The 23,678-nt window shown below is 44.1% G+C and overlaps 1 protein-coding gene across 1 annotated transcript in view; it reads right to left on the bottom strand.

Annotated features, from left to right (window-relative positions):
- itga9 (integrin, alpha 9) overlaps positions 1-23,678 on the bottom strand; it is a 144,086-nt gene that overhangs the window by 19,384 nt on the left and 101,024 nt on the right. Inside the window, exons 17-22 of the mRNA XM_064950255.1 lie at positions 14,649-14,725; positions 13,771-13,918; positions 5,904-5,990; positions 5,231-5,310; positions 3,715-3,798; positions 2,290-2,398 (exon numbers count right to left, since the gene is read on the bottom strand). Of these exons, the coding sequence (XP_064806327.1) occupies positions 2,290-2,398; positions 3,715-3,798; positions 5,231-5,310; positions 5,904-5,990; positions 13,771-13,918; positions 14,649-14,725 (585 nt within the window). The remainder of the gene's footprint in view (positions 1-2,289; positions 2,399-3,714; positions 3,799-5,230; positions 5,311-5,903; positions 5,991-13,770; positions 13,919-14,648; positions 14,726-23,678) is intronic.

The raw sequence follows: 23,678 nt of genomic DNA, 5'->3' as shown, positions 1-23,678 counted from the left end.
GAGGAAGCCCAGTACTGAGAGGAAGCCCAGTACTGAGAGGAAGCCCAGTACTGAGATGAAGCCCAGCCAGGCAGTTGAATCCGGCAGATCCTGGCTGACTGGCGGATCTGGAAGAGTCTGGCTGACTGGCAGATCTGGAAGAGTCTGGCTGACTGGCAGATCTGGAAGAGTCTGGCTGACTGGCAGATCTGGAAGAGTCTGGCTGACTGGCAGATCTGGAAGAGTCTGGCTGACTGGCAGATCTGGAAGAGTCTGGCTGACTGGCAGATCTGGAAGAGTCTGGCTGACAGGCAGATCTGGAAGAGTCTGGCTGACTGGCAGATCTGGAAGAGTCTGGCTGACTGGCAGATCTGGAAGAGTCTGGCTGACTGGCAGATCCTGGCAGACTGACGGCTCTGGCTGCTTCATGCTGACTGACGGCTCCGGCCGCTCCACGCTGACTGGCGGCTCCGGCTGCTCCATGCAGATTGACAGCTCTGGCGGCTTCTTGCAGACTGACAGCTCTGACTGTTCCATGCAGACTGGCAACTCCATGCAGACTGGCAACTCCATGCAGAATGGCAGCTCCTTGCAGAATGGCAGCTCCTTGCAGACTGGCAGCTCCTTGCAGACTGGCAGCTCCATGCAGACTGGCAGCTCCATGCAGACTGGCAGCTCTAGCTGCTCCATGCAGACTGGCAGCTCTGGCTGCTCCATGCAGACTGGCAGCTCCTTGCAGACTGGCAGCTCTAGCTGCTCCATGCAGACTGGCAGCTCTGGCTGCTCCATGCAGACTGGCAGCTCCTTGCAGACTGGCAGCTCCTTGCAGACTGGCAGCTTTAGCTGCTCCATGCAGACTAGCAGCTCAGGCTGCTCCGAACAGGCAGGAGGCTCCGGCAGCGCTGGAGAGGAGAAAGGCTCCGACAGGGCAGGAGAGGCGAGGCGCACTGTAGGCCTGATGCGTGGTGCTGGCACTGGTGGTATTGGGCCGAGGACACGCACAGGAAGCCTGGTGCGGGGGAGCTGCTACCGGAGGGCTGGGGTGTGGAGGTGGTACTGGATAGACCGGACCGTGCAGGCGCACTGGAGCTCTTGAGCACCGAGCCTGCCCAACCTTACCTGGTTGAATACTCTCGGTTGCCCTGCCAGTGCTGCGAGGTGGAATAGCCCGCACTGGGCTATGTAGGCGAACCAGAGACACCGAGCGCAAGGCTGGTGCCATGTAAGCCGGCCCAAGGAGACCCACTGGGGACCAGATGCGTCGAGCCGGCTTCATGGCATTTGGCTCGACGCTCAATCTAGCCCGGCCGATACGCGGAGCTGAAATATACCGCACCGGGCTATGCACCCGCACTGGGGACACCGTGCGCACCACTGCATAACACGGTGCCTGCCCGGTCTCTCTAGCCCCCCGGTAAGCACAGGGAGTCTGCGCAGGTCTCCTACCTGGCGTAGCCATACTCCCTGATAGCCCCCCCCCCCCAAGAAATTTTTGGGGCTGATTCCCGGGCTTCCATCCACGTCGACGTGCTGCCTCCTCATACCAGCGCCTCTCCGCTTTATCCGCTTCTAGTTCCTCCTTGGGGCGGCGATATTCACCAGGCTGCGCCCAGGGTCCTTTTCCGTCCAGTTCCTCCTCCCATGTCCAATTCTCCAAATGGTGTAGCCTCTCCCACTGAAGCTGCTTCTGTTGCCTCTTGTGTGGCTCCTGCCTGTTAACACGCTGCTCGGTCCGTGTGTGGTGGGTGATTCTGTAACGACTTTCTTCGTTTGTCGAAAGAGAGTCGGACCGAAATGCAGCGTGTTGGTTACTCATGTTTTTAATGGAACAAATGACGATACACGAAATAACTTAATAAATACAAAAAACAACAAACGGAACGTGAAAAAACCTATACAGCCTGTCTGGTGAACACTAACACAGAGACAGGAACAATCACCCACGAAATACAAAGTGAAACCCAGGCTACCTAAATACGGTTCCCAATCAGAGACAACGAGAATCACCTGACTCTGATTGAGAACCGCCTCAGGCAGCCAAACCTATACTAAACACACCCCTAATCAGCCACAATCCCAATAACTAAAAAACCCCACTAAGAAATACAACAAACATAAACCCATGTGACACCCTGGCCTGACCAACTAATTAACTAAAACACAAAATACTAAGACCAAGGCGTGACAGCTTTGCTTTATCTTGGCCAGGTCGCAGTTGTAAATGAGAACTTGTTCTCAACTAGCCTACCTGGTTAAATAAAGGTGAAATAAATCAAATAAACGGGGTGCCGGGAGGGGTGTCACCAGTACCTGAAAGGTGAAGTTGAGTGGCTGGAAGTTACACTCCATGTCCTCCAGCTGGACGAAGCGAGAGGCATCGATGGAGTTCCCATACTCAAAGGACGTCGGGTTCACCACACTGTGGACAGACGAACGGACAGAGACAGACAGAATGTCAGGCATCAAGGCAGACAGGCAAGCAGATGGACAGTTAGACAGTTCAACTAACAGTCAGTCAGTCAGACAGACAGTAATTGGTATTGCACATTACCAACAGATTCATGATATCAAATCACTTTTTTTATACCAAATGTGTGTAGGTCTGTATGTTTCATCTATAAATTGACTGTAAGAGAGGGTGATTAAAGACTGGTGTGTGTTGTCCAGATGTTTTCTTTGTGACCTGTGGGGGAGGAAGGCTGTTCTGTTGTTGTGATAATGAAACATTTCAGCTTGAAAGCCCTTTATCTCTAGCTGCATTTTATCAGAGAGTTAGTTAGTTCAGAGAGAGAGAGAGCGAGGGACAGACACAGAGAGAGAAACACACAGAGAGAGAGAGAGACAAGAGAAACAGAGAGAGACAGACATAAAGAGAGTATAAATCAGAGAAAATGGAGAGAGAGAGATGCAATGTCCAAATGGCCAAGAGAAAACAGCTCAGCTACAGCTCTGCTGTCTGATAATGCTGTCTGATAATGTAACTTAGCTTTAATCTGTCAAGAGGCTTAGAACAGAGCTGTAGAGACCAGGCAGACACACAAACTAGCAGAGAAACTGAGCATTAGTTTGACTACCACTTTGATCTTAATGTGACCGTTTATATTAATCTTGATACAGTTCAAATAAACAGAGTGACTGTCTCTCAGCTTGATTTTATCCTACCATTTTAGCATGCAGTCCAAGCTGCTTGATACTGTATATTTGAATAATCCATGGTGTTGTCTAGTGACTTCATCTGATAGCATATGCGTAGCATAAATTCAGAGTCTACGCACCCAGACAGTATGGGAATGTAGTGTGTTTGGCCCATAGAGATAGTTAGAGGATTCAACTTTGATATAACACGTTTTTGCATGGGCATTGCCATCTTCTTCTTGAGTGCTATGGTTTGTAAATGGCTTTAAGCTATATCACCGCCATCTAGTGGCCACAATAAATGAATTACAATATTTGTTTCAGGATTCCAGCACTGGCGGTAAATCACAAATATTAGCTTTACGCTTTTTTCAAACACAAAATAAGAAGCAAATGGACTACTTTAAAATGGAGATAGCCTTAATGGCGCTGCCCATGCTGGCACAGATGCCGTAATAGCACAGACACAAAGATCTTTCCATCTATATGGTTTGGCCTAACTGTAATGAATGGCTTACAGTAAGTCTACAGTTAGCAGACCACTCCCAATGCAGACAAAGTAATTATGTTTTGTCCTCTTGCGCATTTTGAACCACTTACCCAGTGATAGTTGTGTCTACCTCATGGACCAGTGGGATAGAAAGATCCAAGGTGTTGTCCAACAGTTTATGTTCAGGGTTGGCACTACAATGAGAAAACAATAACAGGCATTTAACATATAGTCAATGATAGTAGATGTTAATACATTAACAATGCCAATTTTCAGCATAGTGATTCAAGTACAAATCTTTGTATTCTTGACAGCAACATGAAAGAGAAAGTTAGCTAGGTCTTAAATTCTTCTGCCAAAGAAAGAAAGGTCTTTTTTCCACTGCTAACTTCACTAATCTGGCAACTTGAAGTTATTCACCCCTCCCAGCCTTATGTGACAGCAGACCCCTCCCAGCCTTATACGACAGCAGACTGCAGCACCCCCTGAAAAATCAAAATATAGAATAATAATCAGAATTTTAAAAGAAAATCTACTTTTTTGAAATATATACTTTTTCACAAAAGTAGTGCACTGGGCCTTTACTAGTATTGGCGGACCAATATTGACATCTGGATTATTTTTTATTCTGTACATGCTTCTTTCTTTTCACTCTGTCAATTAGGTTAGTATTGTGGAGTAACTACACTTGTTGTTAATCCATCCTCAGTTTTTTTCTATCACAGTCTCATGGTGAAATCATGCCAGTTTCATTCCTCTCTGGCAACAGAGTTAGGAAGGCAGCCTGTATCTTTGTAGTGACCATCCAAACTGTAATTAATAACTTAATTATGCTCAAAGGGATATTCAACGTCTGTTTTTTCTTTTTACCCATCTACCAAAAGGTGCCCTTCTTTGCGAGGCATTGGAAAACCTGGTCTCTGTGGTTGAATATGTGTTTGAAATGCACTGCTTGACTGAGGGTCCTTACAGATAATTGTATGTGTGGGGTACAGCGATGAGGTAGTCATTCAAAATGTATGTTAAACACTATTATTGCACAAACAGTGAGTCCATACAACTTATTACCTAACATGTTAAGAACATTTTTTACTCCTGAACTTATTTAGGCTTGTGATAACAAAGGGGTTGAATACTTGTTGATTCAAAACATTTCAGCTTTTCATCTTTAATAATTACTTGGAAAAAAATTGAAAAATATAATTCCACTTTGACATTAAAGGATATTGGGTAGGCCAGTTACAAAAATATATACATTTAATATATTTTAAATTTAGGCTGTAACAACAAAATGTGTAAAAATCAAGGGGTGCGATTACTTTCTGAAGGCACTCAGAAAGTGTGTGTGTATGTTTAGGGGAGGACTTCTACTCTGACTACCAGGCATGATTCGCAAAGTGTACAAATGAAATGTAAATATTTTACCAGTCTATATCGAGTGTATACATCTTCTCATTACCAACAAATGGTCCTGGTTTAGGCTCACCTTACACTAACAACTTTCCCTTTTACTCAACTTACATCGTCTCAACGTACAGCGTCTCAACGTACAGCGTCTCAACGTACAGCGTCTCAACGTACAGCGTCTCAACGTACAGCGTCTCAACGTACAGCGTCTCAACTTACCTTTTTGCATGAACTACAAACTGCAATGTCTCATTTTCCCCTGAAAGCCGACTTGTGTCGAAGATCACTGCAAGATGATACTGAGGAAAGACAAGGTAAGAGGAGAAGTATTGGGGAAAGCTTTTAGTAAAGTGACATGATGTATATCAAGTAGTTGTCAAAATCAGTAGTTTGCTTTTCAGGCTCTGCAGTGTGACATGGCCCAGTGACTGCAGACGATACTGTAAGTGTATAGTATGCCATCCTGTTGTGGTTGTGTTTACAACAACTAGACACTACATGGTATGTATGGAAAGACATTTATGTCTAAACTACAAACAGACAAGTATTGACTGTAAAAAATGTATATGTAAAAGTGCAGTGATTATGTTTAGGACAGCTACATTAGTCTGAGCTCTTGCTAAATGAAATGTTGTGCTTGGGTAAGGATAACAACTAAACACTGAGTGGTATGTTTGTTATGGGAAGACTTTGATGTAGAAACTACAAAACGTATTGTCTGTAAAATATTGTGAATATGTAAACAATCTGCCAAGACCATTAGGAGCTATACCTTGGTCTGTGCTGTCAAAAAAGGTTGTGCTTGGGTAAAGACAACAGGACACTATCTATAGCATGGTAACTGTATAATACATGGATGGAAACATTTTGCCATGACAATTAGGAGCTATACCTTAGTCTGTGCTCTCATGAAGGGAAATCCCACGCTGCATTTGAGGAAGTCTAAATCAACAAGACCACAGGAAATACCCTTCTCTTCCTTCAATAGATAAACACACAGGGAGGGAGGAATGGGGGAGGACGGAGGGAGTGAGAACCAAGGTGAACGCAGCATAAAGAAAATATGATCAGGGTAAAAACCTCAATTCACATTATATAGCTGTGCCTCAGACAGAGGGATGGGGGATGGAGAAAGAGTGAGAGAGAGAAAGAACGGGAGAGAGGGGGGAGAGAGAGGAGAGTGGAGAGAGCATGAGCGCAAGAGACAGAGAAAGAGGGACAGCCAGAGACACAGTATTAGAGAATGAGTGAGCCATGGTGAAAGCATTGAGAGAGGAGCCAATGGAAATGACAACAATGAACAGAGCTGATTCATCCACTTCACCAAACAGTCTATACATACTGACATTAAAAGTTGTCCCTGTGAGGAGAAAGTATAGTACAGTGTATAAACTGACTAGATATTAGCTCCTACAAAAACATTTAATATTTTTACAATGCAGGTAAACATTTAGCTAATATACAATGACATACGCTCAATGGTAAAGAATTGACGACAGTATTTTTTTTTAAAGATCACACTCCAAACTCTCTTGTCCCTGCAAGAGAGGACGATAAAAGAGGGAGGACAACCTCTAATTAGCGCAGGTAATAGGTCCTGGTTAAAGGTAGTACACTATATAGGTAATAGGTCCTGGTTAAAAGTAGGACACTATATAGGTAATAGGTCCTGGTTAAAAGTAGGACACTATATAGGTAATAGGTCCTGGTTAAAAGTAGTACACTATATAGGTAATAGGTCCTGGTTAAAAGTAAGACACTATATAGGTAATAGGTCCTGGTTAAAAGTAGGACACTATATAGGTAATAGGTCCTGGTTAAAGGTAGGACACTATATAGGTAATAGGTCCTGGTTAAAAGTAGTACACTATATAGGTAATATGTCCTGGTTAAAGGTAGGACACTATATAGGGAATAGGTCCTGGTTAAAAGTAGTACACTATATAGGTAATAGGTCCTGGTTAAAAGTAGGACACTATATAGGTAATAGGTCCTGGTTAAAAGTAAGACACTATATAGGTAATAGGTCCGGGTTAAAAGTAGGACACTATATAGGTAATAGGTCCTGGTTAAAAGTAGGACACTATATAGGGAATAGGTCCTGGTTAAAAGTAGGACACTATATAGGTAATAGGTCCTGGTTAAAAGTAGGACACTATATAGGTAATAGGTCCTGGTTAAAAGTAGTACACTATATAGGGAATAGGTCCTGGTTAAAAGTAGGACACTATATAGGGAATAGGTCCTGGTTAAAGGTAGGACACTATATAGGGAATAGGTCCTGGTTAAAAGTAGGACACTATATAGGTAATAGGTCCTGGTTAAAAGTAGGACACTATATAGGTAATAGGTCCTGGTTAAAAGTAGTACACTATATAGGGAATAGGTCCTGGTTAAAAGTAGTACACTATATAGGGAATAGGTCCTGGTTAAAAGTAGGACACTATATAGGTAATAGGTCCTGGTTAAAAGTAGGACACTATATAGGAAATAGGTCCTGGTTAAAAGTAGGACACTATATAGGTAATAGGTCCTGGTTAAAAGTAGGACACTATATAGGTAATAGGTCCTGGTTAAAAGTAGGACACTATATAGGTAATAGGTCCTGGTTAAAAGTAGTACACTATATAGGGAATAGGTCCTGGTTAAAAGTAGGACACTATATAGGGAATAGGTCCTGGTTAAAAGTAGGACACTATATAGGGAATAGGTCCTGGTTAAAAGTAGTACACTATATAGGTAATAGGTCCTGGTTAAAAGTAGTACACTATATAGGGAATAGGTCCTGGTTAAAAGTAGGACACTATATAGGGAATAGGTCCTGGTTAAAAGTAGGACACTATATAGTTAATAGGTCCTGGTTAAAAGTAGGACACTATATAGGGAATAGGTCCTGGTTAAAAGTAGGACACTATATAGGGAATAGGTCCTGGTTAAAAGTAGTACACTATATAGGTAATAGGTCCTGGTTAAAAGTAGTACACTATATAGGGAATAGGTCCTGGTTAAAAGTAGGACACTATATAGGGAATAGGTCCTGGTTAAAAGTAGGACACTATATAGTTAATAGGTCCTGGTTAAAAGTAGTACACTATATAGGGAATAGGGTGCCATTTAGGATGCCGCCTGTGTGTTTGGAAGCTTGTCTAAACAGAAGAGAGCTTCACCGGCTGGACAGTATAAACACTGTGTGTGTGTGTGTGTGTGTGTGTGTGTGTGTGTGTGTGTGTGTGTGTGTGTGTGTGTGTGTGTGTGTGTGTGTGTGTGTGTGTGTGTGTGTGTGTGTGTGTGTGTGTGTGTGTGTGTGTGTGTGTAAACACTCGGACTCTGAGAGGAGGAAGAATTCAAACAGTGAGAGTTCACTAAGGGGCTGCTGTTTCTGTGTGTGTGTGGGGGGAGGCACATTGTGTGTGTATGTGTGCGCTGTATGTGTGTGCAGGTGTGTGACTACATGTGTGTGGAGGAGGAGGAGGAGGAGGAGGATAAAAGTAAGAAGGCTGTGACACATTTCAACTTTGACAAGTTCACTGATAAAAACAGACAAAGTAGTGCTTCTGGAATGTTCAGCAGGGCTGGAAGAGGTAAATCAATGGACAACAAATATCTTCATTTATGCCTGCACGGAATCCTACTGCAGCTTTTGCACTGAATCCTACTGAAGCTTTTGCACGGAATCCTACGGAAGCTTTTGCACTGAATCCTACTGCAGCTTTTGCACGGAATCCTACTGAAGCTTTTGCACTGAATCCTACTGAAGCTTTTGCACTGAATCCTACTGAAGCTTTTGCACTGAATCCTACTGCAGCTTTTGCACGGAATCCTACTGCAGCTTTTGCACGGAATCCTACTGAAGCTTTTGCACGGAATCCTACGGAAGCTTTTGCACGGAATCCTACGGAAGCTTTTGCACTGAATCCTACTGCAGCTTTTTAATCTTTTAAAATACTGTATTATTATTTCTACACAATTGTCAGCTTGGAAAAAGCTAAATAGTATCAAAAGTCTTCATTGAACTACTACAGCACAGGTGTGAAACTCATTCCAGGGAAGGCCTAGTGTCTGAAGGTTTTTAGTTGTTCCATTAAATGAAGCCCTATACAAACAAGTGTGGGGAGTTCCTTACTAATTAGTCACCTTAATTCATCAATCAAGTACAAAGGAGTAGGGAAAACACACAGACACTCAGCCCTCCGTGGAATGAATTTGACACCTGTGAACTACAGTATTCATAAGGGAACTACAGCGATTCCTAACCTCAACTGGACTTTACCTAAACTACTAACTTCTGGATATGCTGCATACAAGGGATATAGTTTAGAGATTTGCTGCTTATTTACCAGGGAGATAGATTAGAGATGAGAGATGTGTGGCTTATTTACCAGGGAGATAGATTAGAGATGAGAAATGTGCTGCTTATTTACCAGGGAGATAGATTAGAGATGATTTGCTGCATATTTAACAGTCGTTACCTCTCCCTCCTCTGCTCACACACTTCCGAGGAAAACATAAATCCACACACCTCTCATTACAAAGTCTCATCCTCCTCCTCCTCTTCTTCTTTTTGCCATAGCACCTACCAACTATTACCAGTCATTAGATTTGCCCTCTTTTGCTCACACCATGATGAGGAAATATCACTCCACACACCTATCATCCAGCCTCCCCTCCTTCTTCCACTCTTCCCTCCCTTACTCATCAGTTTCCCAGCTACAGGCCAGGGTGAGGTGGGGGGTTAGGGTGGGGCCCACATCCCCCAAACCTACTACTCCCACAGCCACCTGTATGGATGCAACTGGGATCCCAGTAGAGAGGGAGGGGACCCCAACAGGACTGGAACTGATGGAGGAATTTCCTAGCTATTTCCTGTATTCCTTCCATGCTGCTGTGCAGTGTGCCATCCACAGTGCCACCACAGTGTGCCATCCCCACAAGAAAACCAGTGAAGAACAAACATAACATACAACCCATATTTATGTTGATTTATTTTCCCTTTTGTACTTCAACTATTTCCACAACACTGTACATAGCCATAGTATAACATTTGAAATGTCTCTATTCCTTTGAAACTTTTGTGATTGTAATGTTTACTGTTAATTCAACATTTTTACTGTTTATTGTCTATTCCATATGCTTTGGCAATGTAAACATATGTTCCCCATGCCAATGAAGCCCTTTGAATTGAGAACAACACACACACAGAGAGAGAGAGAGAGAGAGAGAGAGAGAGAGAGAGAGAGAGAGAGAGAGAGAGAGAGAGAGAGAGAGAGAGAGAGAGAGAGAGAGAGAGAGAGAGAGAGAGAGAGAGAGAAAACTTGGGCAGAGTGGGGAGACTTGGGCAGAGTGGGGAGACTTGGGCAGAGTGGGGAGACTTGGGCAGAGTGGGGAGACTTGGGCAGAGTGGGGAGACTTGGGCAGAGTGGGGAGACTTGGGCAGAGTGGGGAGACTTGGGCAGAGTGGGGAGACTTGGGCAGAGTGGGGAGACTTGGGCAGAATGGGGAGACTACGGCAGAGTGGGGAGACTACGGCAGAGTGGGGAGACTACGGCAGAGTGGGGAGACTACGGCAGAGTGGGGAGACTTGGGCAGAGTGGGGAGACTTGGACAGAGTGGGGAGACTTGGGCAGAGTGTGGAAACTAGGGCAGAGGGGACTACCAGCTGTTTGATAATCTCTCTCTCTTCTACACCATCTCTCTTTATCCATTTTACTGGTCTTTCTTTCTCCATCTCACTTTTAATGATCTTCCTCTCTTTTTCACCATCTCTGTCACTCTTTCTCTGGTTGTTTCCTCTTTTTCTCCCTCTGGCCTCCCTCTCTCTCCCATTTTCTCTGGTCTTCTGTAGTCATGAACAGATTCATATTTGGGATTCGGAAAAATGGCAGACCTCTAATTTTCTTCCCTCTCTTTATTACCCCCTCACCCTCCTTTCCCTCTCTTCTCCAGTCGCTCTGGTCTTCCTCCGTCTTCCACGTCTCATGTTAGGATTCTGACAAATGGCAGACCCAGTAAATCTCACTGGGTTTATTTAGGTTGTTTTAGTGTCAGCAGAAGGCTTCAGTGGAATCGTAGTTTGGTGGGAATTACTTTACCCATGAGACCTATCAGTCCCAAAATATTTCACTCACTACACCTTGGCAGTTACACTTCAATGTTTGTTGAGATCTTTAAGGTGGAAGCAAAATGGCAGAAGCTCCAGCACTAAAATGCTTTTATCTATCCAGACTTATTTATTTTTTTACATATTTTTAAACAGTGAATGGTTAGAGCCAAGGGGAAGGTGTAAGGAACGAATTGACGCAAGCTGATAGAGCTTGAAAAATAGGACATGATTAAAATAAGGCTGTATCTTTCACCCTCTGTAGTCTACCTCTTCTATAGCTAAACAGCTGTGACTAGAACTCTCTACTTTCTTCTGCTTCATAAAGAACTACAAGCATGATTTAGCCTTGATTTACCACCTTTATCTGTACAACAGGTTATGAGGAAGGACATACTCCTTAACCATGAGGTTTCAGTGCCCCTGAAATTCCTGTTAAATCATCACAAGTTCGTAAATGTCCCTCTCACTCCTCCAACCCTCTCCCTCACTCCTCCATCTTTCCTGTGGTGCACCTCCCTCCCTCCCCACCTAACTCAGATAGCATAGCTCATCTTGTACTCTAAATAAATACTGATAGTGTTGTTGTTGTTGGCTTAGGATTTTGTGTTTGCAATGCTTTTTTTTTGTTACTTTAGTTCAGTTCAGAAATGCCATTACCATACGAATTTGGACTTTGACAGCAGGACTTGGCAGTCTAAATAACAACACTGCTCTGGTTACATGACTAGCCCTCAAACCAGTACCACACCAGTACCCTGATGTCAATAGTCAGAACCTCTGCTAAAGGCATTTGGTTCCTTCTTACTTTACTGCAAAAGCCTCTAGCAGAGGTTCTGGCTGTCCCAAACCCCTGACCTGTCATGAGTAACATAAGCTTCCAAAACACAAACCTGGTGCTCCCTTCCCCCAAAAATAAGTCCACCATCCAGCTCCACCACATAACCCAGGCTCCTGTGCTTCGGTGTATGCCAGTGTGGCGACAGACCTGGGTTCAAATACTATTTGAAATCATTTAAAATACTGGGCTTGATTTGGCGTGCCTGGTGCAATGGAACCAATAGAACAGTCACAAAAGTGACAACCTCACCAATCTGGCACTGTAGCCAGGTTAGACTAAACACTCAAAGTATATGAAAGATTTCAAATAGTATTTGAACCCAGGTCTTCTGAACAGTGTGCTGTCTTTTGGCTCCCTGAGAAGTGAGACGATGTTGAGCTTCTGAAACCAATTCACCTCCCTGGTTTTAAGACAGCTCTGGTTGCAAGAACAACAGTGACGTCCCCCCCAAAACACGGAGGGAACGGGAGTTTACGCTCGACTCCACACAGACACAGAACGAAAGAACGAAAGAAAGAGCCTCATCCGAGAAACAGGAGCCGGGAGCTGAGCCTTGCAGAACCATAGCGGAGCAGAGGTAGGTAGTATCAACACCTCTATCTTCAACCAGCAGGGAGAAGTAATTACTAAAGTCTCATACAGTAGTCAGAGTAAGGCTGTTGCTGTGTGTGAGAACCGTGCAGACCTAGGTAAAACAATGATCTGAAATCAACTCAAATACTTTATAATATATACTGTATTAGCTGTGCTTGATTGAAATTTCCTTATGCAATCGATCCAATTGAAAAGTCCAGAAAATTCAAACCCCACCCACCTGGCACTCCAGGCAGCCTAAAGCAAATGCTCAAAGTATTTGCAATATTTCAAATAGTAATAAAAACCCAGGTCTGACTGTGAGATACTCCTGTGTCTTCATTTAATATTGTTCCTTTCCTGTCTGTGACTTCCTGGTCCCGCTGGTCCCTCAACCTATTAGCTTCCCAGACAAAGAGAGACTCTGTTACAGGAGGTATCCCAATACTAAACGTCAACCTGAAGTTCATAGTTAATTAAATTAGCCAGGTGAAACTAAAACCCTTAAAATACTATTTGCGCAATACTTGAGTCAAATATTATTGTGCATATGGGTAAAATATTATTGTCTCTCACACTCTCATCTCTGACATGGCATCTATCTCAGGTATGACTAGATCTGTTCTGTCCTCCTTCCATACACGTGCACACTTCCCTTCCCTGCACTTGCACTCTTCACCTCATGTAATTAAAAGTGATTGAATGCCGGCTCAAATCTGTTTCACGTCATAGCACATAGTCACAGTGTTAGGGAGTTGTTGAATGAGGAGTAGTTTTGTTAGGTATTATGCTCTTGCTAGGGTTAAAATGAAACTTTCCCCCAAAAATCATAGGTTTTCAAGAATTTGCACTTGTTGGATTCCATTTGTAGGATTTCCAGTTGTAGGATTCCCTTTCTGAGTATTCTCTCTTGATTCCAGGAATCTTCCAACAGGGGTTTCTGAAAAACTTGGGAATGTTGGGAAAGCTTCCGGAATTTGGCGACCCTATCTCTTGTTGACATGGTGCGTCTGTCCCTAGTCAGTAGTGCATGTGAAAGAGTGACAGAAGGCCAGCCAAATTAACTACCTAAACTTGTCTCTCTATGACTCTCTCGCCTCACAAAGTCTGGCTTCCTCTGTGCTCTCTTTTTTCTCTTCTCTCCTCTCTCTTCCCTTTTCACCCCTACCTTCTTCTACACAACAGCCTGCACTAACAACAACAACATAACAACAATAACAGAACGACAGAAACAGAACAACAACCAACCCTCTGCCAGTAGTTGATATAGAAGACCTCTCTGGAGAAGTTGAAGTAGATGTTGGTGTCGTAGGCATCGTCCCCTGCGTTGGAGATGGTCACGTTCAGAGAGACATTCCTCACTCCTCCTAGGGCAAGGTGGGGATGGACGTGGAGCCTGGAGGCAGGAATATAATAGTTAAAATTTTATTTGATAGGGAAAGAAACAATTAAAACATTGGGAGGGGTTACTCACTCCTTCCAGGGCAAGGTGAGGACAGACATGGAGCCTAGCAGGATGAGGAATCAGGCATTTCAGTTGATAAACTATTTCAGTTGATGAACAATTTCAGTTAATTAGTGCACAGTGCTGATTAACTGCATTTGTTTTCCATTCTCTGTCATCATTATGTATCATCTCTAATTCAATAAGTAACATGTAGGCCTATGTATAATACTAGCCAGTCTCAAGACTGCCACTGTCTCTTAATGTGTTTTTTTTTAAATAGAGACATTACCCTGTGAGGTAGAATTTATTATCATAACTACAGTGGAGTTATATCAGAGATATTTCACTTTACACACTGAATAACACCTGATTTTGGTTTCCAAAAGTACAGACTGCCAATGATTCATACAACAAAGAGGAAAGGAAAAGACCTCCCTCACTAAATATGGAAAAGGCATGGATGGTTTCCAACCACAACGAGAGCCAATGAGGACGCATCATAGTTCCACTGACCTCACCCACACCTCCTCAGTGTGTACAGCATGACGTCAGTCAGCTTTCATAGAGGAGTGGTGAGCAGTGGCCAGAAAAGAAGAAACACACACCCATCCGCACAATATCAACGAAGTGAGTGGCCAAACAGAGGAACAGACTCTGTCTGTCTGTCTGTGTTCTTTACCCAGAAAGCAGCAGTTTCCCATGGAGTCTCAGGTCAGCAGCACAGTCATCAGACAGGCAGTTCTTCTCAAACCATGTCTAGGAGAGGAAACATAACAGAGAGAGGGAGTGAGAGAGATCGAGAGGATATTGAGGGAGTGAGAAAGGGAGTGAGAGAGAGAGGCCGAGAGTTTATATGTCCTCACAGTTCCGGTCTGAACACGCGTACACACACACAAACTAGAGGGCAGTGTTGTGTTGTGGTTAATGTGGGATAAATCGACTGGTGAACTGCCATTGCAGCGCTGACGGTCGTGTGTGTGTGTTGTGTGTGTGTGTGTGTGTGTGTGTGCATGCGTGCGTGCGCATGTGTGTGCGTGGCTACAGGATGGCTAGTCTCCAAGAATTACTTGCTTTATATTAACAGATTTAAATAAATAAAAATTTCAGTCAGTCAACAGCGCTGTCCATTCACTTGGTCTGAAGAAACTGAAATACAGTCTGAGCCCCAAATAGAACCCTACTCCTTATGGAGTGCATTGCTTTTGACTACTTTTAAGGGGGAAAAGGGAGAGATTTGGGATGCAGACAGATAGTACAGTGCAATTGCAGCCCATGAAAGTCCACACAAATAGTTCTGTAAGTATTGAAAGATGCAAAAAGTTGCTAATTCTCCACTTTTTAATGAGCACAAGTGGTGGAAATGGGAGTAGAGGGATGATTATTTAAATGTTGGTGGGGGTAGAGGAGGGGTGGGTGGGGGTAGAGGAGGGGAGGGTGGGGGTAGAGGAGGGGTGGATGGGGGTTGAGGAGGGAGGGTGGGTGGGTGTAGAGGAGGGGTGGGTCGGGGTCAGGGTAGAGGGGTGGGTGGGGGTAGAGGAGGGGTGGTGGGTGTAGAGGAGGGGTGGTGGGTGTAGAGGAGGGGTGGTTGGTGGTAGAGGAGGGCTGGGTGGGGGTAGAGGAGGGCGGGTGGGGGTAGAGGAGGGTGGGTGGAGGTAGAGGAGGGGTGGTTGGTGGTAGAGGAGGGGTGGGTGTAGAGGAGGGGTGGGTGGGGGTAGAGGAGGGTGGGTGGGGGTAGAGGAGGGGTGGTGGGGGTAGAAGAGGGTTGGTGGGGGTTGGTGGGGGTAGTAGAGGAGGGTGGGTGGGGGTAGAGGAGGGGTGGTTGCTAGAAAAATAAATAAATTCATCAACCTTCCAAATTTCTTTCAAGGAAAGAAAACATAGTGGTAACACCAAGTGGTAACTGAAACCACCTCGATCATTTGAGGTTATTTCTTTGAGGTTATTTCTTTGACATTCCTCTGCTGATACAGAGGAAGACGTGACTTTGCTTTCAGGTACCAGGGTTAGAGGATGGATTCTTAAAATATTCCTACAACTTAAAGGAAATTAATATACTGTATATTTAAATTCAACTCTGATAGACTCAGTGATTTTTCAGCATTGAAAAGTCTTGGCTCCGACCACTGCCACGCCCCCGCCACTCCCACTACCTTAGCTCCATTTTGATCCAGAATAAAACAATGGTATTGGAGTGATTTCGGGGGGTAAATCAGACCTGGACTCAAATCTGGGTCCAGCGACTGTCAATCAAACACCTTAGCTGTTACACTAAAACTCTTAGTAAGGTTGCTAGGTGTTGTCACTACATTATATTGTGTGTGAGTATTTCAACCTAAGTATAGGCAACACAAAACCTGATACCTCATTCAACCTACATATAGGCAACACAACAACTGTAGCCTGTTATCTCAATCAACAGACATATAGGTAGTGGTGTTAAGTACTTAAGTAGTACTTTCAAGTATTTTCACTTAAGTAATTTTTTGGGTTATCTGTACTTTACTTTTACTTCACTACATTCCTAAAGAAAATATTTTACTTTTTGCTCCATACATTTTCCCTGACACCCAAAATTACTTGTTACATTTTGAATGCTTAGCAGGACAGGAAAATGGTCTAATTCACACATTTGAGATTTGGTTCAGGAAACTAGGTGGATGTCGCGTGCCATTTGAACTTCAACTTTAAAAAGAAAAAGAAAAAAAATGTGCTTTTTTGTTCAAAATGCCTTCTGTAACATGTGAACTTTCATGTGCCTTAATATCAAACTTGTAAGCCATCTGTAAATACGAATCAAATCGTTAAACTATGAGCCTTGCTGGTTTAGCCACAGAAAAAGTCAGCAACCTTCCCACTAGCCATGATTGGCTGAGATAATGAGTGGGTTGGACATGCCGAGAGATGTGTTTGGATTGGTCTGCCATGTAGCATGCTTCTGTTTATTTGAGCTGGTTAGTATGTGTAGGTAACCCTTTCTCACGTGGCTTTTTTAGAAAGATATCACGTAGTAGAGCTGCATAAGTGTTGCTCTCGACTTTATGGAGGTCCAAGTTTTGAAATCAGTGGAAGTAGAGTATGATAGTTAAGGAGATGGAGAAAACACCTGTCTCAGGATTACATCTTCAAACTAAGGGCAACCTTGGCATCCATGATAGGGAGAAGCATCTATCCATGTATAACGGTTAAGATAGTCTAGCTAGCAAAATGTTCAGATATTATACGTGTCAGGAAGTCATTAGTGTACTGTTAACTAGTTAGCGAACATTAGCTGGCTGGCTCGCTAGCTAATGTGATGTGCATGATCTGTGTAGTAATATTACGCATATCTCAGAGCCATTTGCTTTGCTAGTTTAGCATAATGTTAGCTAGCTAACATTGAACCTGGTTGGTTAGCTACCTGCAGATTCATGCAGGGTAATAACGTCATGAGTTGGGATTATGGTCCATTGTTTAGCTAGCTACATGTCTTAACAAAAGACTCCAATATCCAAGTAAATATTTCAATAGAATGTTCATGATGTCACTGCGACATCTGCTGATAGACGTAGCGGGAAAATGTGTTCTGGCTATCTACTCTGATTTCAGAGTACTCTCGTCTGAGTGTGCCAGAGCGCAGAATAAGTGACGAAATTACGAACACTCAACACTCGTTGAATATGGCCAGCGTCAGTAAACATTGGCAATAAAGTGCAATTAAATTGTTGCCAACCTAACCAGCTCTGCTAGGGCAAGTAAAATGGTCAGAGTGAGGTGTTCTCTCATTTGTGTCTGGAAGTAGCTCTCAAGCTAGCAAACATTGGCCAGTTAGCTTGGGTGCTTGACTGCTGTTACGACAGAACGCTTGGATCAACCTGCTCCTCAGCCAGAGCATCCAGTGTGCACTCTGAACACTCTTAGAGCGAAACACTCTGAATTTACAATCTGACAACGCTCTGAGTTTATGAATGCCCAGAGCACACTCTGGCAATCCAGATTAAATTTATGAACACACCCATAGTATAATGCTTTTAGTCTTGAATTCTTTGGTTGTTTACTACATGGCCTCATATCTGAATCCTTAAAGAGATTTAAAGACCATTTTCTCAAAAGTGAGGTTACAAGTTTATCAATTTTCAAAACAGAATTACTTTGCCATTGTTCAACTGGAGTGTATGATATACCATTTTCTAGCTCTGAGTCTCTAAAGTTATTTAAAGTAAAAAACACAATTTCAAATTTTTATAGATAAGACCAAATTGAGCCGGTCGATCACGTTTTTCAAGAGAACATCCCTGGTCATCCAGGGATCTGATCAGGCGGACTCACTAAACACATGCTTCATTTGTAAATGATGTCTGAGTGTTGGAGTGTACTCCTGGCTATCCGCAAATAAAATAAAATAAACAACAAGAAAATGGTGCCATCTTGTCACTACTCCTACCGAAGGTGCCTCCCCTTCTTGTTCGGGTGGCACTCGGCGGTCGTAGTCACCGGCCTACTAACTGCCACTGATCATTTTCCCCCTTTCTGTTGATTGGTTTCACCTGTGTTGTGTTTAGGCTGATTAGTCGGGCTATAATTACCAGAAGGCCCGCCTGCTCTTTGTGCGGGATTGTTTTGTGTGACTTGTGTGGGGTTTGTGTGAGGTTTACGTGTTTCCCATTTCGTGGGGTTTTGCTGGACTGTTTAAGTCCCCGTGTTTGGGGCATTTGATTTGTGTGCGCCCTGTGTTTCGTGTGGTGGCTTATGTTCGCCGTTACTGCATTAAATAGCACTCCCCTGAACTATCTGCTTCCTGTGCCTGACTTCGCACCCACTACACCAAGAACGTGACACATCTGGTTTCCTTAATATAAGGAATTTGAAAGAATTTAGACTTTAACTGTTGATGCTTAAGTATATTTGAGCAATTACATTTACTTTTGATAGTTAAGTATATAATTAACTATATGGTGGCAGGTAGCCTATTGGTTAGAGCGTTGGACTTGTAACCTAAAGATTGTAAGATCGAATCCCCGAGCTGAAAAATTGTCGTTCTGCACCAGAACAAGGCAGTTAACCCACTGTTCCTAGGCCGTCATTGAAAATAAGAATTTGTTCTTAATTGACTTGCCTATTTAAATAAGGGTAAAAAATATATACACTGCTCAAAAAAATAAAGGGAACATTTAAACAACACAATGTAACTCCAAGTCAATCACACTTCTGTGAAATCAAACTGTCCACTTAGGAGGTAACACTGATTGACAATAAATATTCGAATGCTGTTGTGCAAATGGAATAGACAACAGGTGGAAATTATAGGCATTTGCAGTGCCTTGCGAAAGTATTCGGCCCCCTTGAACTTTACGACCTTTTGCCACATTTCAGGCTTCAAACATAAAGATATAAAACTGTATTTTTGTGAAGAATCAACAACAAGTGGGACACAATCATGAAGTGGAACGACATTTATTGGATATTTCAAACTTTTTTAACAAATCAAAAACTGAAAAATTGGGCGTGCAAAATTATTCAGCCCCTTTACTTTCAGTGCAGAAAACTCTCTCCAGAAGTTCACTGAGGATCTCTGAATGATCCAATGTTGACCTAAATGACTAATGATGATAAATACAATCCACCTGTGTGTAATCAAGTCTCCGTATAAATGCACCTGCACTGTGATAGTCTCAGAGGTCCGTTAAAAGCGCAGAGAGCATCATGAAGAACAACCAACATCATGGCGGTGGCCCGTTCCTGTAGGTTCATGCTCTACAACATCCGCAGAGTACGACCCTGCCTCACACAGGAAGCGGCGCAGGTCCTAATCCAGGCACTTGTCATCTCCCGTCTGGATTACTGCAACTCGCTGTTGGCTGGGCTCCCTGCCTGTGCCATTAAACCCCTACAACTCATCCAGAACGCCGCAGCCCGTCTGGTGTTCAACCTTCCCAAGTTCTCTCACGTCACCCCGCTCCTCCGCTCTCTCCACTGGCTTCCAGTTGAAGCTCGCATCCGCTACAAGACCATGGTGCTTGCCTACGGAGCTGTGAGGGGAACGGCACCGCAGTACCTCCAGGCTCTGATCAGGCCCTACACCCAAGCAAGGGCACTGCGTTCATCCGCCTCTGGCCTGCTCGCCTCCCTACCACTGAGGAAGTACAGTTCCCGCTCAGCCCAGTCAAAACTGTTCGCTGCTCTGGCCCCCCAATGGTGGAACAAACTCCCTCACGACGCCAGGACAGCGGAGTCAATCACCACCTTCCGGAGACACCTGAAACCCCTCCTCTTCAAGGAATACCTAGGATAGGATAAGTAATCCTTCTCACCCCCCTTAATGATTTAGATGCACTATTGTAAAGTGGCTGTTCCACTGGATGTCAGAAGGTGAATTCACCAATTTGTAAGTCGCTCTGGATAAGAGCGTCTGCTAAATGACTTAAATGTAATGTAAATGGAACACACCAGGCAGGTCCGAGATACTGTTGTGAAGAAGTTTAAAGCCGGATTTGGATACAAAAAGATTTCCCAAGCTTTAAACATCCCAAGGAGCACTGTGCAAGCGATAATATTGAAATGGAAGGAGTATCAGACCACTGCAAATCTACCAAGACCTGGCCGTCCCTCTAAACTTTCAGCTCATACAAGGAGAAGACTGATCAGAGATGCAGCCAAGAGGCCCATGTCACTCTGGATGAACTGCAGAGATCTACAGCTGAGGTGGGAGACTCTGTCCATAGGACAACAATCAGTCGTATATTGCACAAATCTGGCCTTTATGGAAGAGTGGCAAGAAGAAAGCCATTTCTTAAAGATATCCATAAAAAGTGTCGTTTAAAGTTTGCCACACGCCACCTGGGAGACACACCAAACATGTAGAAGAGGGTGCTCTGGTCAGATGCAAAATGTTATGTTTGGCATAAAAGCAACACAGCTCATCACCCTGAACACACCATACCCACTGTCAAACATGGTGGTGGCAGCATCATGGTTTGGGCCTGCTTTTCTTCAGCAGGAACAGGGAAGATGGTTAAAATTGATGGGAAGATAGATGGAGCCAAATACAGGACCATTCTGGAAGAAAACCTGATGGAGTCTGCAAAAGACCTGAGACTGGGACGGAGATTTGTCTTCCAACAAGACAATGATCCAAAACATAAAGCAAAATCTACAATGGAATGGTTCAAAAATAAACATATCCAGGTGTTAGAATGGCCAAGTCAAAGTCCAGACCTGAATCCAATCGAGAATCTGTGGAAAGAACTGAAAACTGCTGTTCACAAATGCTCTCCATCCAACCTCACTGAGCTCGAGCTGTTTTGCAAGGAGGAATGGGAAAAAAATTCAGTCTCTCGATGTGCAAAACTGATAGAGACATACCCCAAGCGACTTACAGCTGTAATCGCAGCAAAAGGTGGCGCTACAAAGTATTAACTTAACTTCTTGGAACTCTAGGGGCGCAATTTCATTTTTGGATGAAAAACGTTCCCGTTTTAAACAAGATATTTTGTCACAAAAAGATGTTCGACTATGCATATAATTGCTACTGTTCGAAAGAAAACACTCTGACGTGTCCAGAAATACAAAGATCTTCTCTGTGCGTGCCCTTTAACGTGAGCTTCAGGCAAAACCAAGATGAGATGGCATCCAGGAAATGACAAGGATTTTTGAGGCTCTGTTTGTCATGATCTCCTTATATGGCTGTGAACGCAAGAGGAATGAATCAACCCTCTCTGTCGTTTCCCCAAGGTGTCTGCAGCATTGTGACGTATTTGTAGGCAGATCATTGGAAGATTGACCATAAGAGACCACATTTACCACGTGTCCGCCCGGTGTCCTGCGCCGAAATTGGTGCGCAAAAGTCACCTGCCAGTATTTTTCCAAGGAATACAGAGAGGAAAGCAAGCTTCCACGAACTGCATGTCAATGAAGAGATATGTGAAAAAACACCTTGAGGACTGATTCCAAACAACGTTTGCCATGTTTCGGTCGATATTATGTAGTTAATCCGGAAAAAGTTTTACGTTGTAGGTGACTGCATTTTTCGGTTCGTTTCAGTAGCCAGGCGCAATGTAGAAAACGGAACGATTTCTCCTACACACAGACGCTTTCAGGAAACACTGCGCATTTGGTATGTGACTGAGAGCCTCCTCATTGAAAACATCAGAAGCTCTTCAAAGGTAAATTATTTTATTTATTTGGTTATCTGGCTTTTGTGAAAATGTTGCGTGCTACATGCTACACAAAATGCTATGCTAGCTTTGCATACTCTTACACAAATTAGTCCATTTCTATGGTTCAAAAGCATATTTTGAAAATCTGAGATGACAGTGTTGTTAAGAAAAGGCTAAGCTTGAGAGCAAACGCATTATTTTAATTTTATTTGCCATTTTCAGAAATCGTTAACGTTGCGTTATGCTAATGAGCCTGAGGCTTTAGTCACGATCCCGGATCCGGGATGGGGAGTTTCAAGAGGTTAAGGGGGCTGAATAATTTTGCACGCCCAATTTTTCAGTTTTTGAATTGTTAAAAAAGTTTGAAATATCCAATGAATGTCGTTCCACTTCATGATTGTGTCCCACTTGTTGTTGATTCTTCACACAAAAATACAGTTTTATATCTTTATGTTTGAAGCCTGAAATGTGGCAAAAGGTCGCAAAGTTCAAGGGGGCCGAATACTTTCGCAAGGCACTGTAGCAAGACACCCCCAATAAAGGAGTGGTTCTGCAGGTGGGGACCACAGACCACTTCTCAGTTCCTATGCTTCCTGGCTGATGTTTTGGTCACTTTTGAATGCTGGCGGTGCTTTCAGTCTAGTGGTAGCATGAGACGGAGTCTACAACCCACACAGGTGGCTCAGGTAGTGCAGCTCATCCAGGATGGAAAATCAATGCGAGATGCGGCAAGAAGGTTTGCCGTGTCTGTCAGCGTAGTGTCCAGAGCATGGAGGCGCTACCAGGAGACAGGCCAGTACATCAGGAGACGTGGAGGAGGCCGTAGGAGGGCAACAACCCAGCAGCAGGACCGCTACCTCCACCTTTGTGCAAGGAGGAGCAGGAGGAGCACTGCCAGAGCCCTGCAAAATGACCTCCAGCAGGCCACAAATGTACACGTGTCTGCTCAAATGGTCAGAAACAGACTCCATGAGGGTGGTATGAGGGCCCGACGTCCACAGGTGGAGGTTGTGCTTACAGCCCAACACCGTGCAGGACGTTTGGCATTTGCCAGAGAACACCAAGATTGGCAAATTCGCCACTGGCGCCCTGTGCTCTTCACAGATGAAAGCAGGTTCACACTGAGCACAAGTGACAGACGTGACAGTCTGGAGACGCCGTGGAGAACGTTCTGCTGCCTGCAACATCCTCCAGCATGACCGGTTTGGCGGTGGGTCAGTCATGGTGTGGGGTGGCATTTCTTTGGGGGGCCGCACAGCCCTCCATGTGCTCGCCAGAGGTAGCCTGACTGCCATTAGGTACCGAGATGAGATCCTTAGACTCCTTGTGAGACCACATGCTGGTGTTGTTGGTCCTGGGTTCCTCCTAATGCAAGACAATGCTAGACCTCATGTGGCTGGAGTGTGTCAGCAGTTCCTCCAAGAGGAAGGCATTGATGCTATGGACTGGCCCGCCCGTTCCCCAGACCTGAATTCAATTGAGCACATCTGGGACATCATGTCTCGCTCCATCCACCAACGCCACGTTGCACCACAGACTGTCCAGGAGTTGGCGGATGCTTTAGTCCAGGTCTGGGA

Source organism: Oncorhynchus masou, chromosome 31 (assembly GCF_036934945.1).
Source record: "Oncorhynchus masou masou isolate Uvic2021 chromosome 31, UVic_Omas_1.1, whole genome shotgun sequence".
Classification (NCBI taxonomy): Eukaryota; Metazoa; Chordata; class Actinopteri; order Salmoniformes; family Salmonidae; genus Oncorhynchus; species Oncorhynchus masou.
This window is presented reverse-complemented; position numbering and strand designations above follow the sequence as displayed.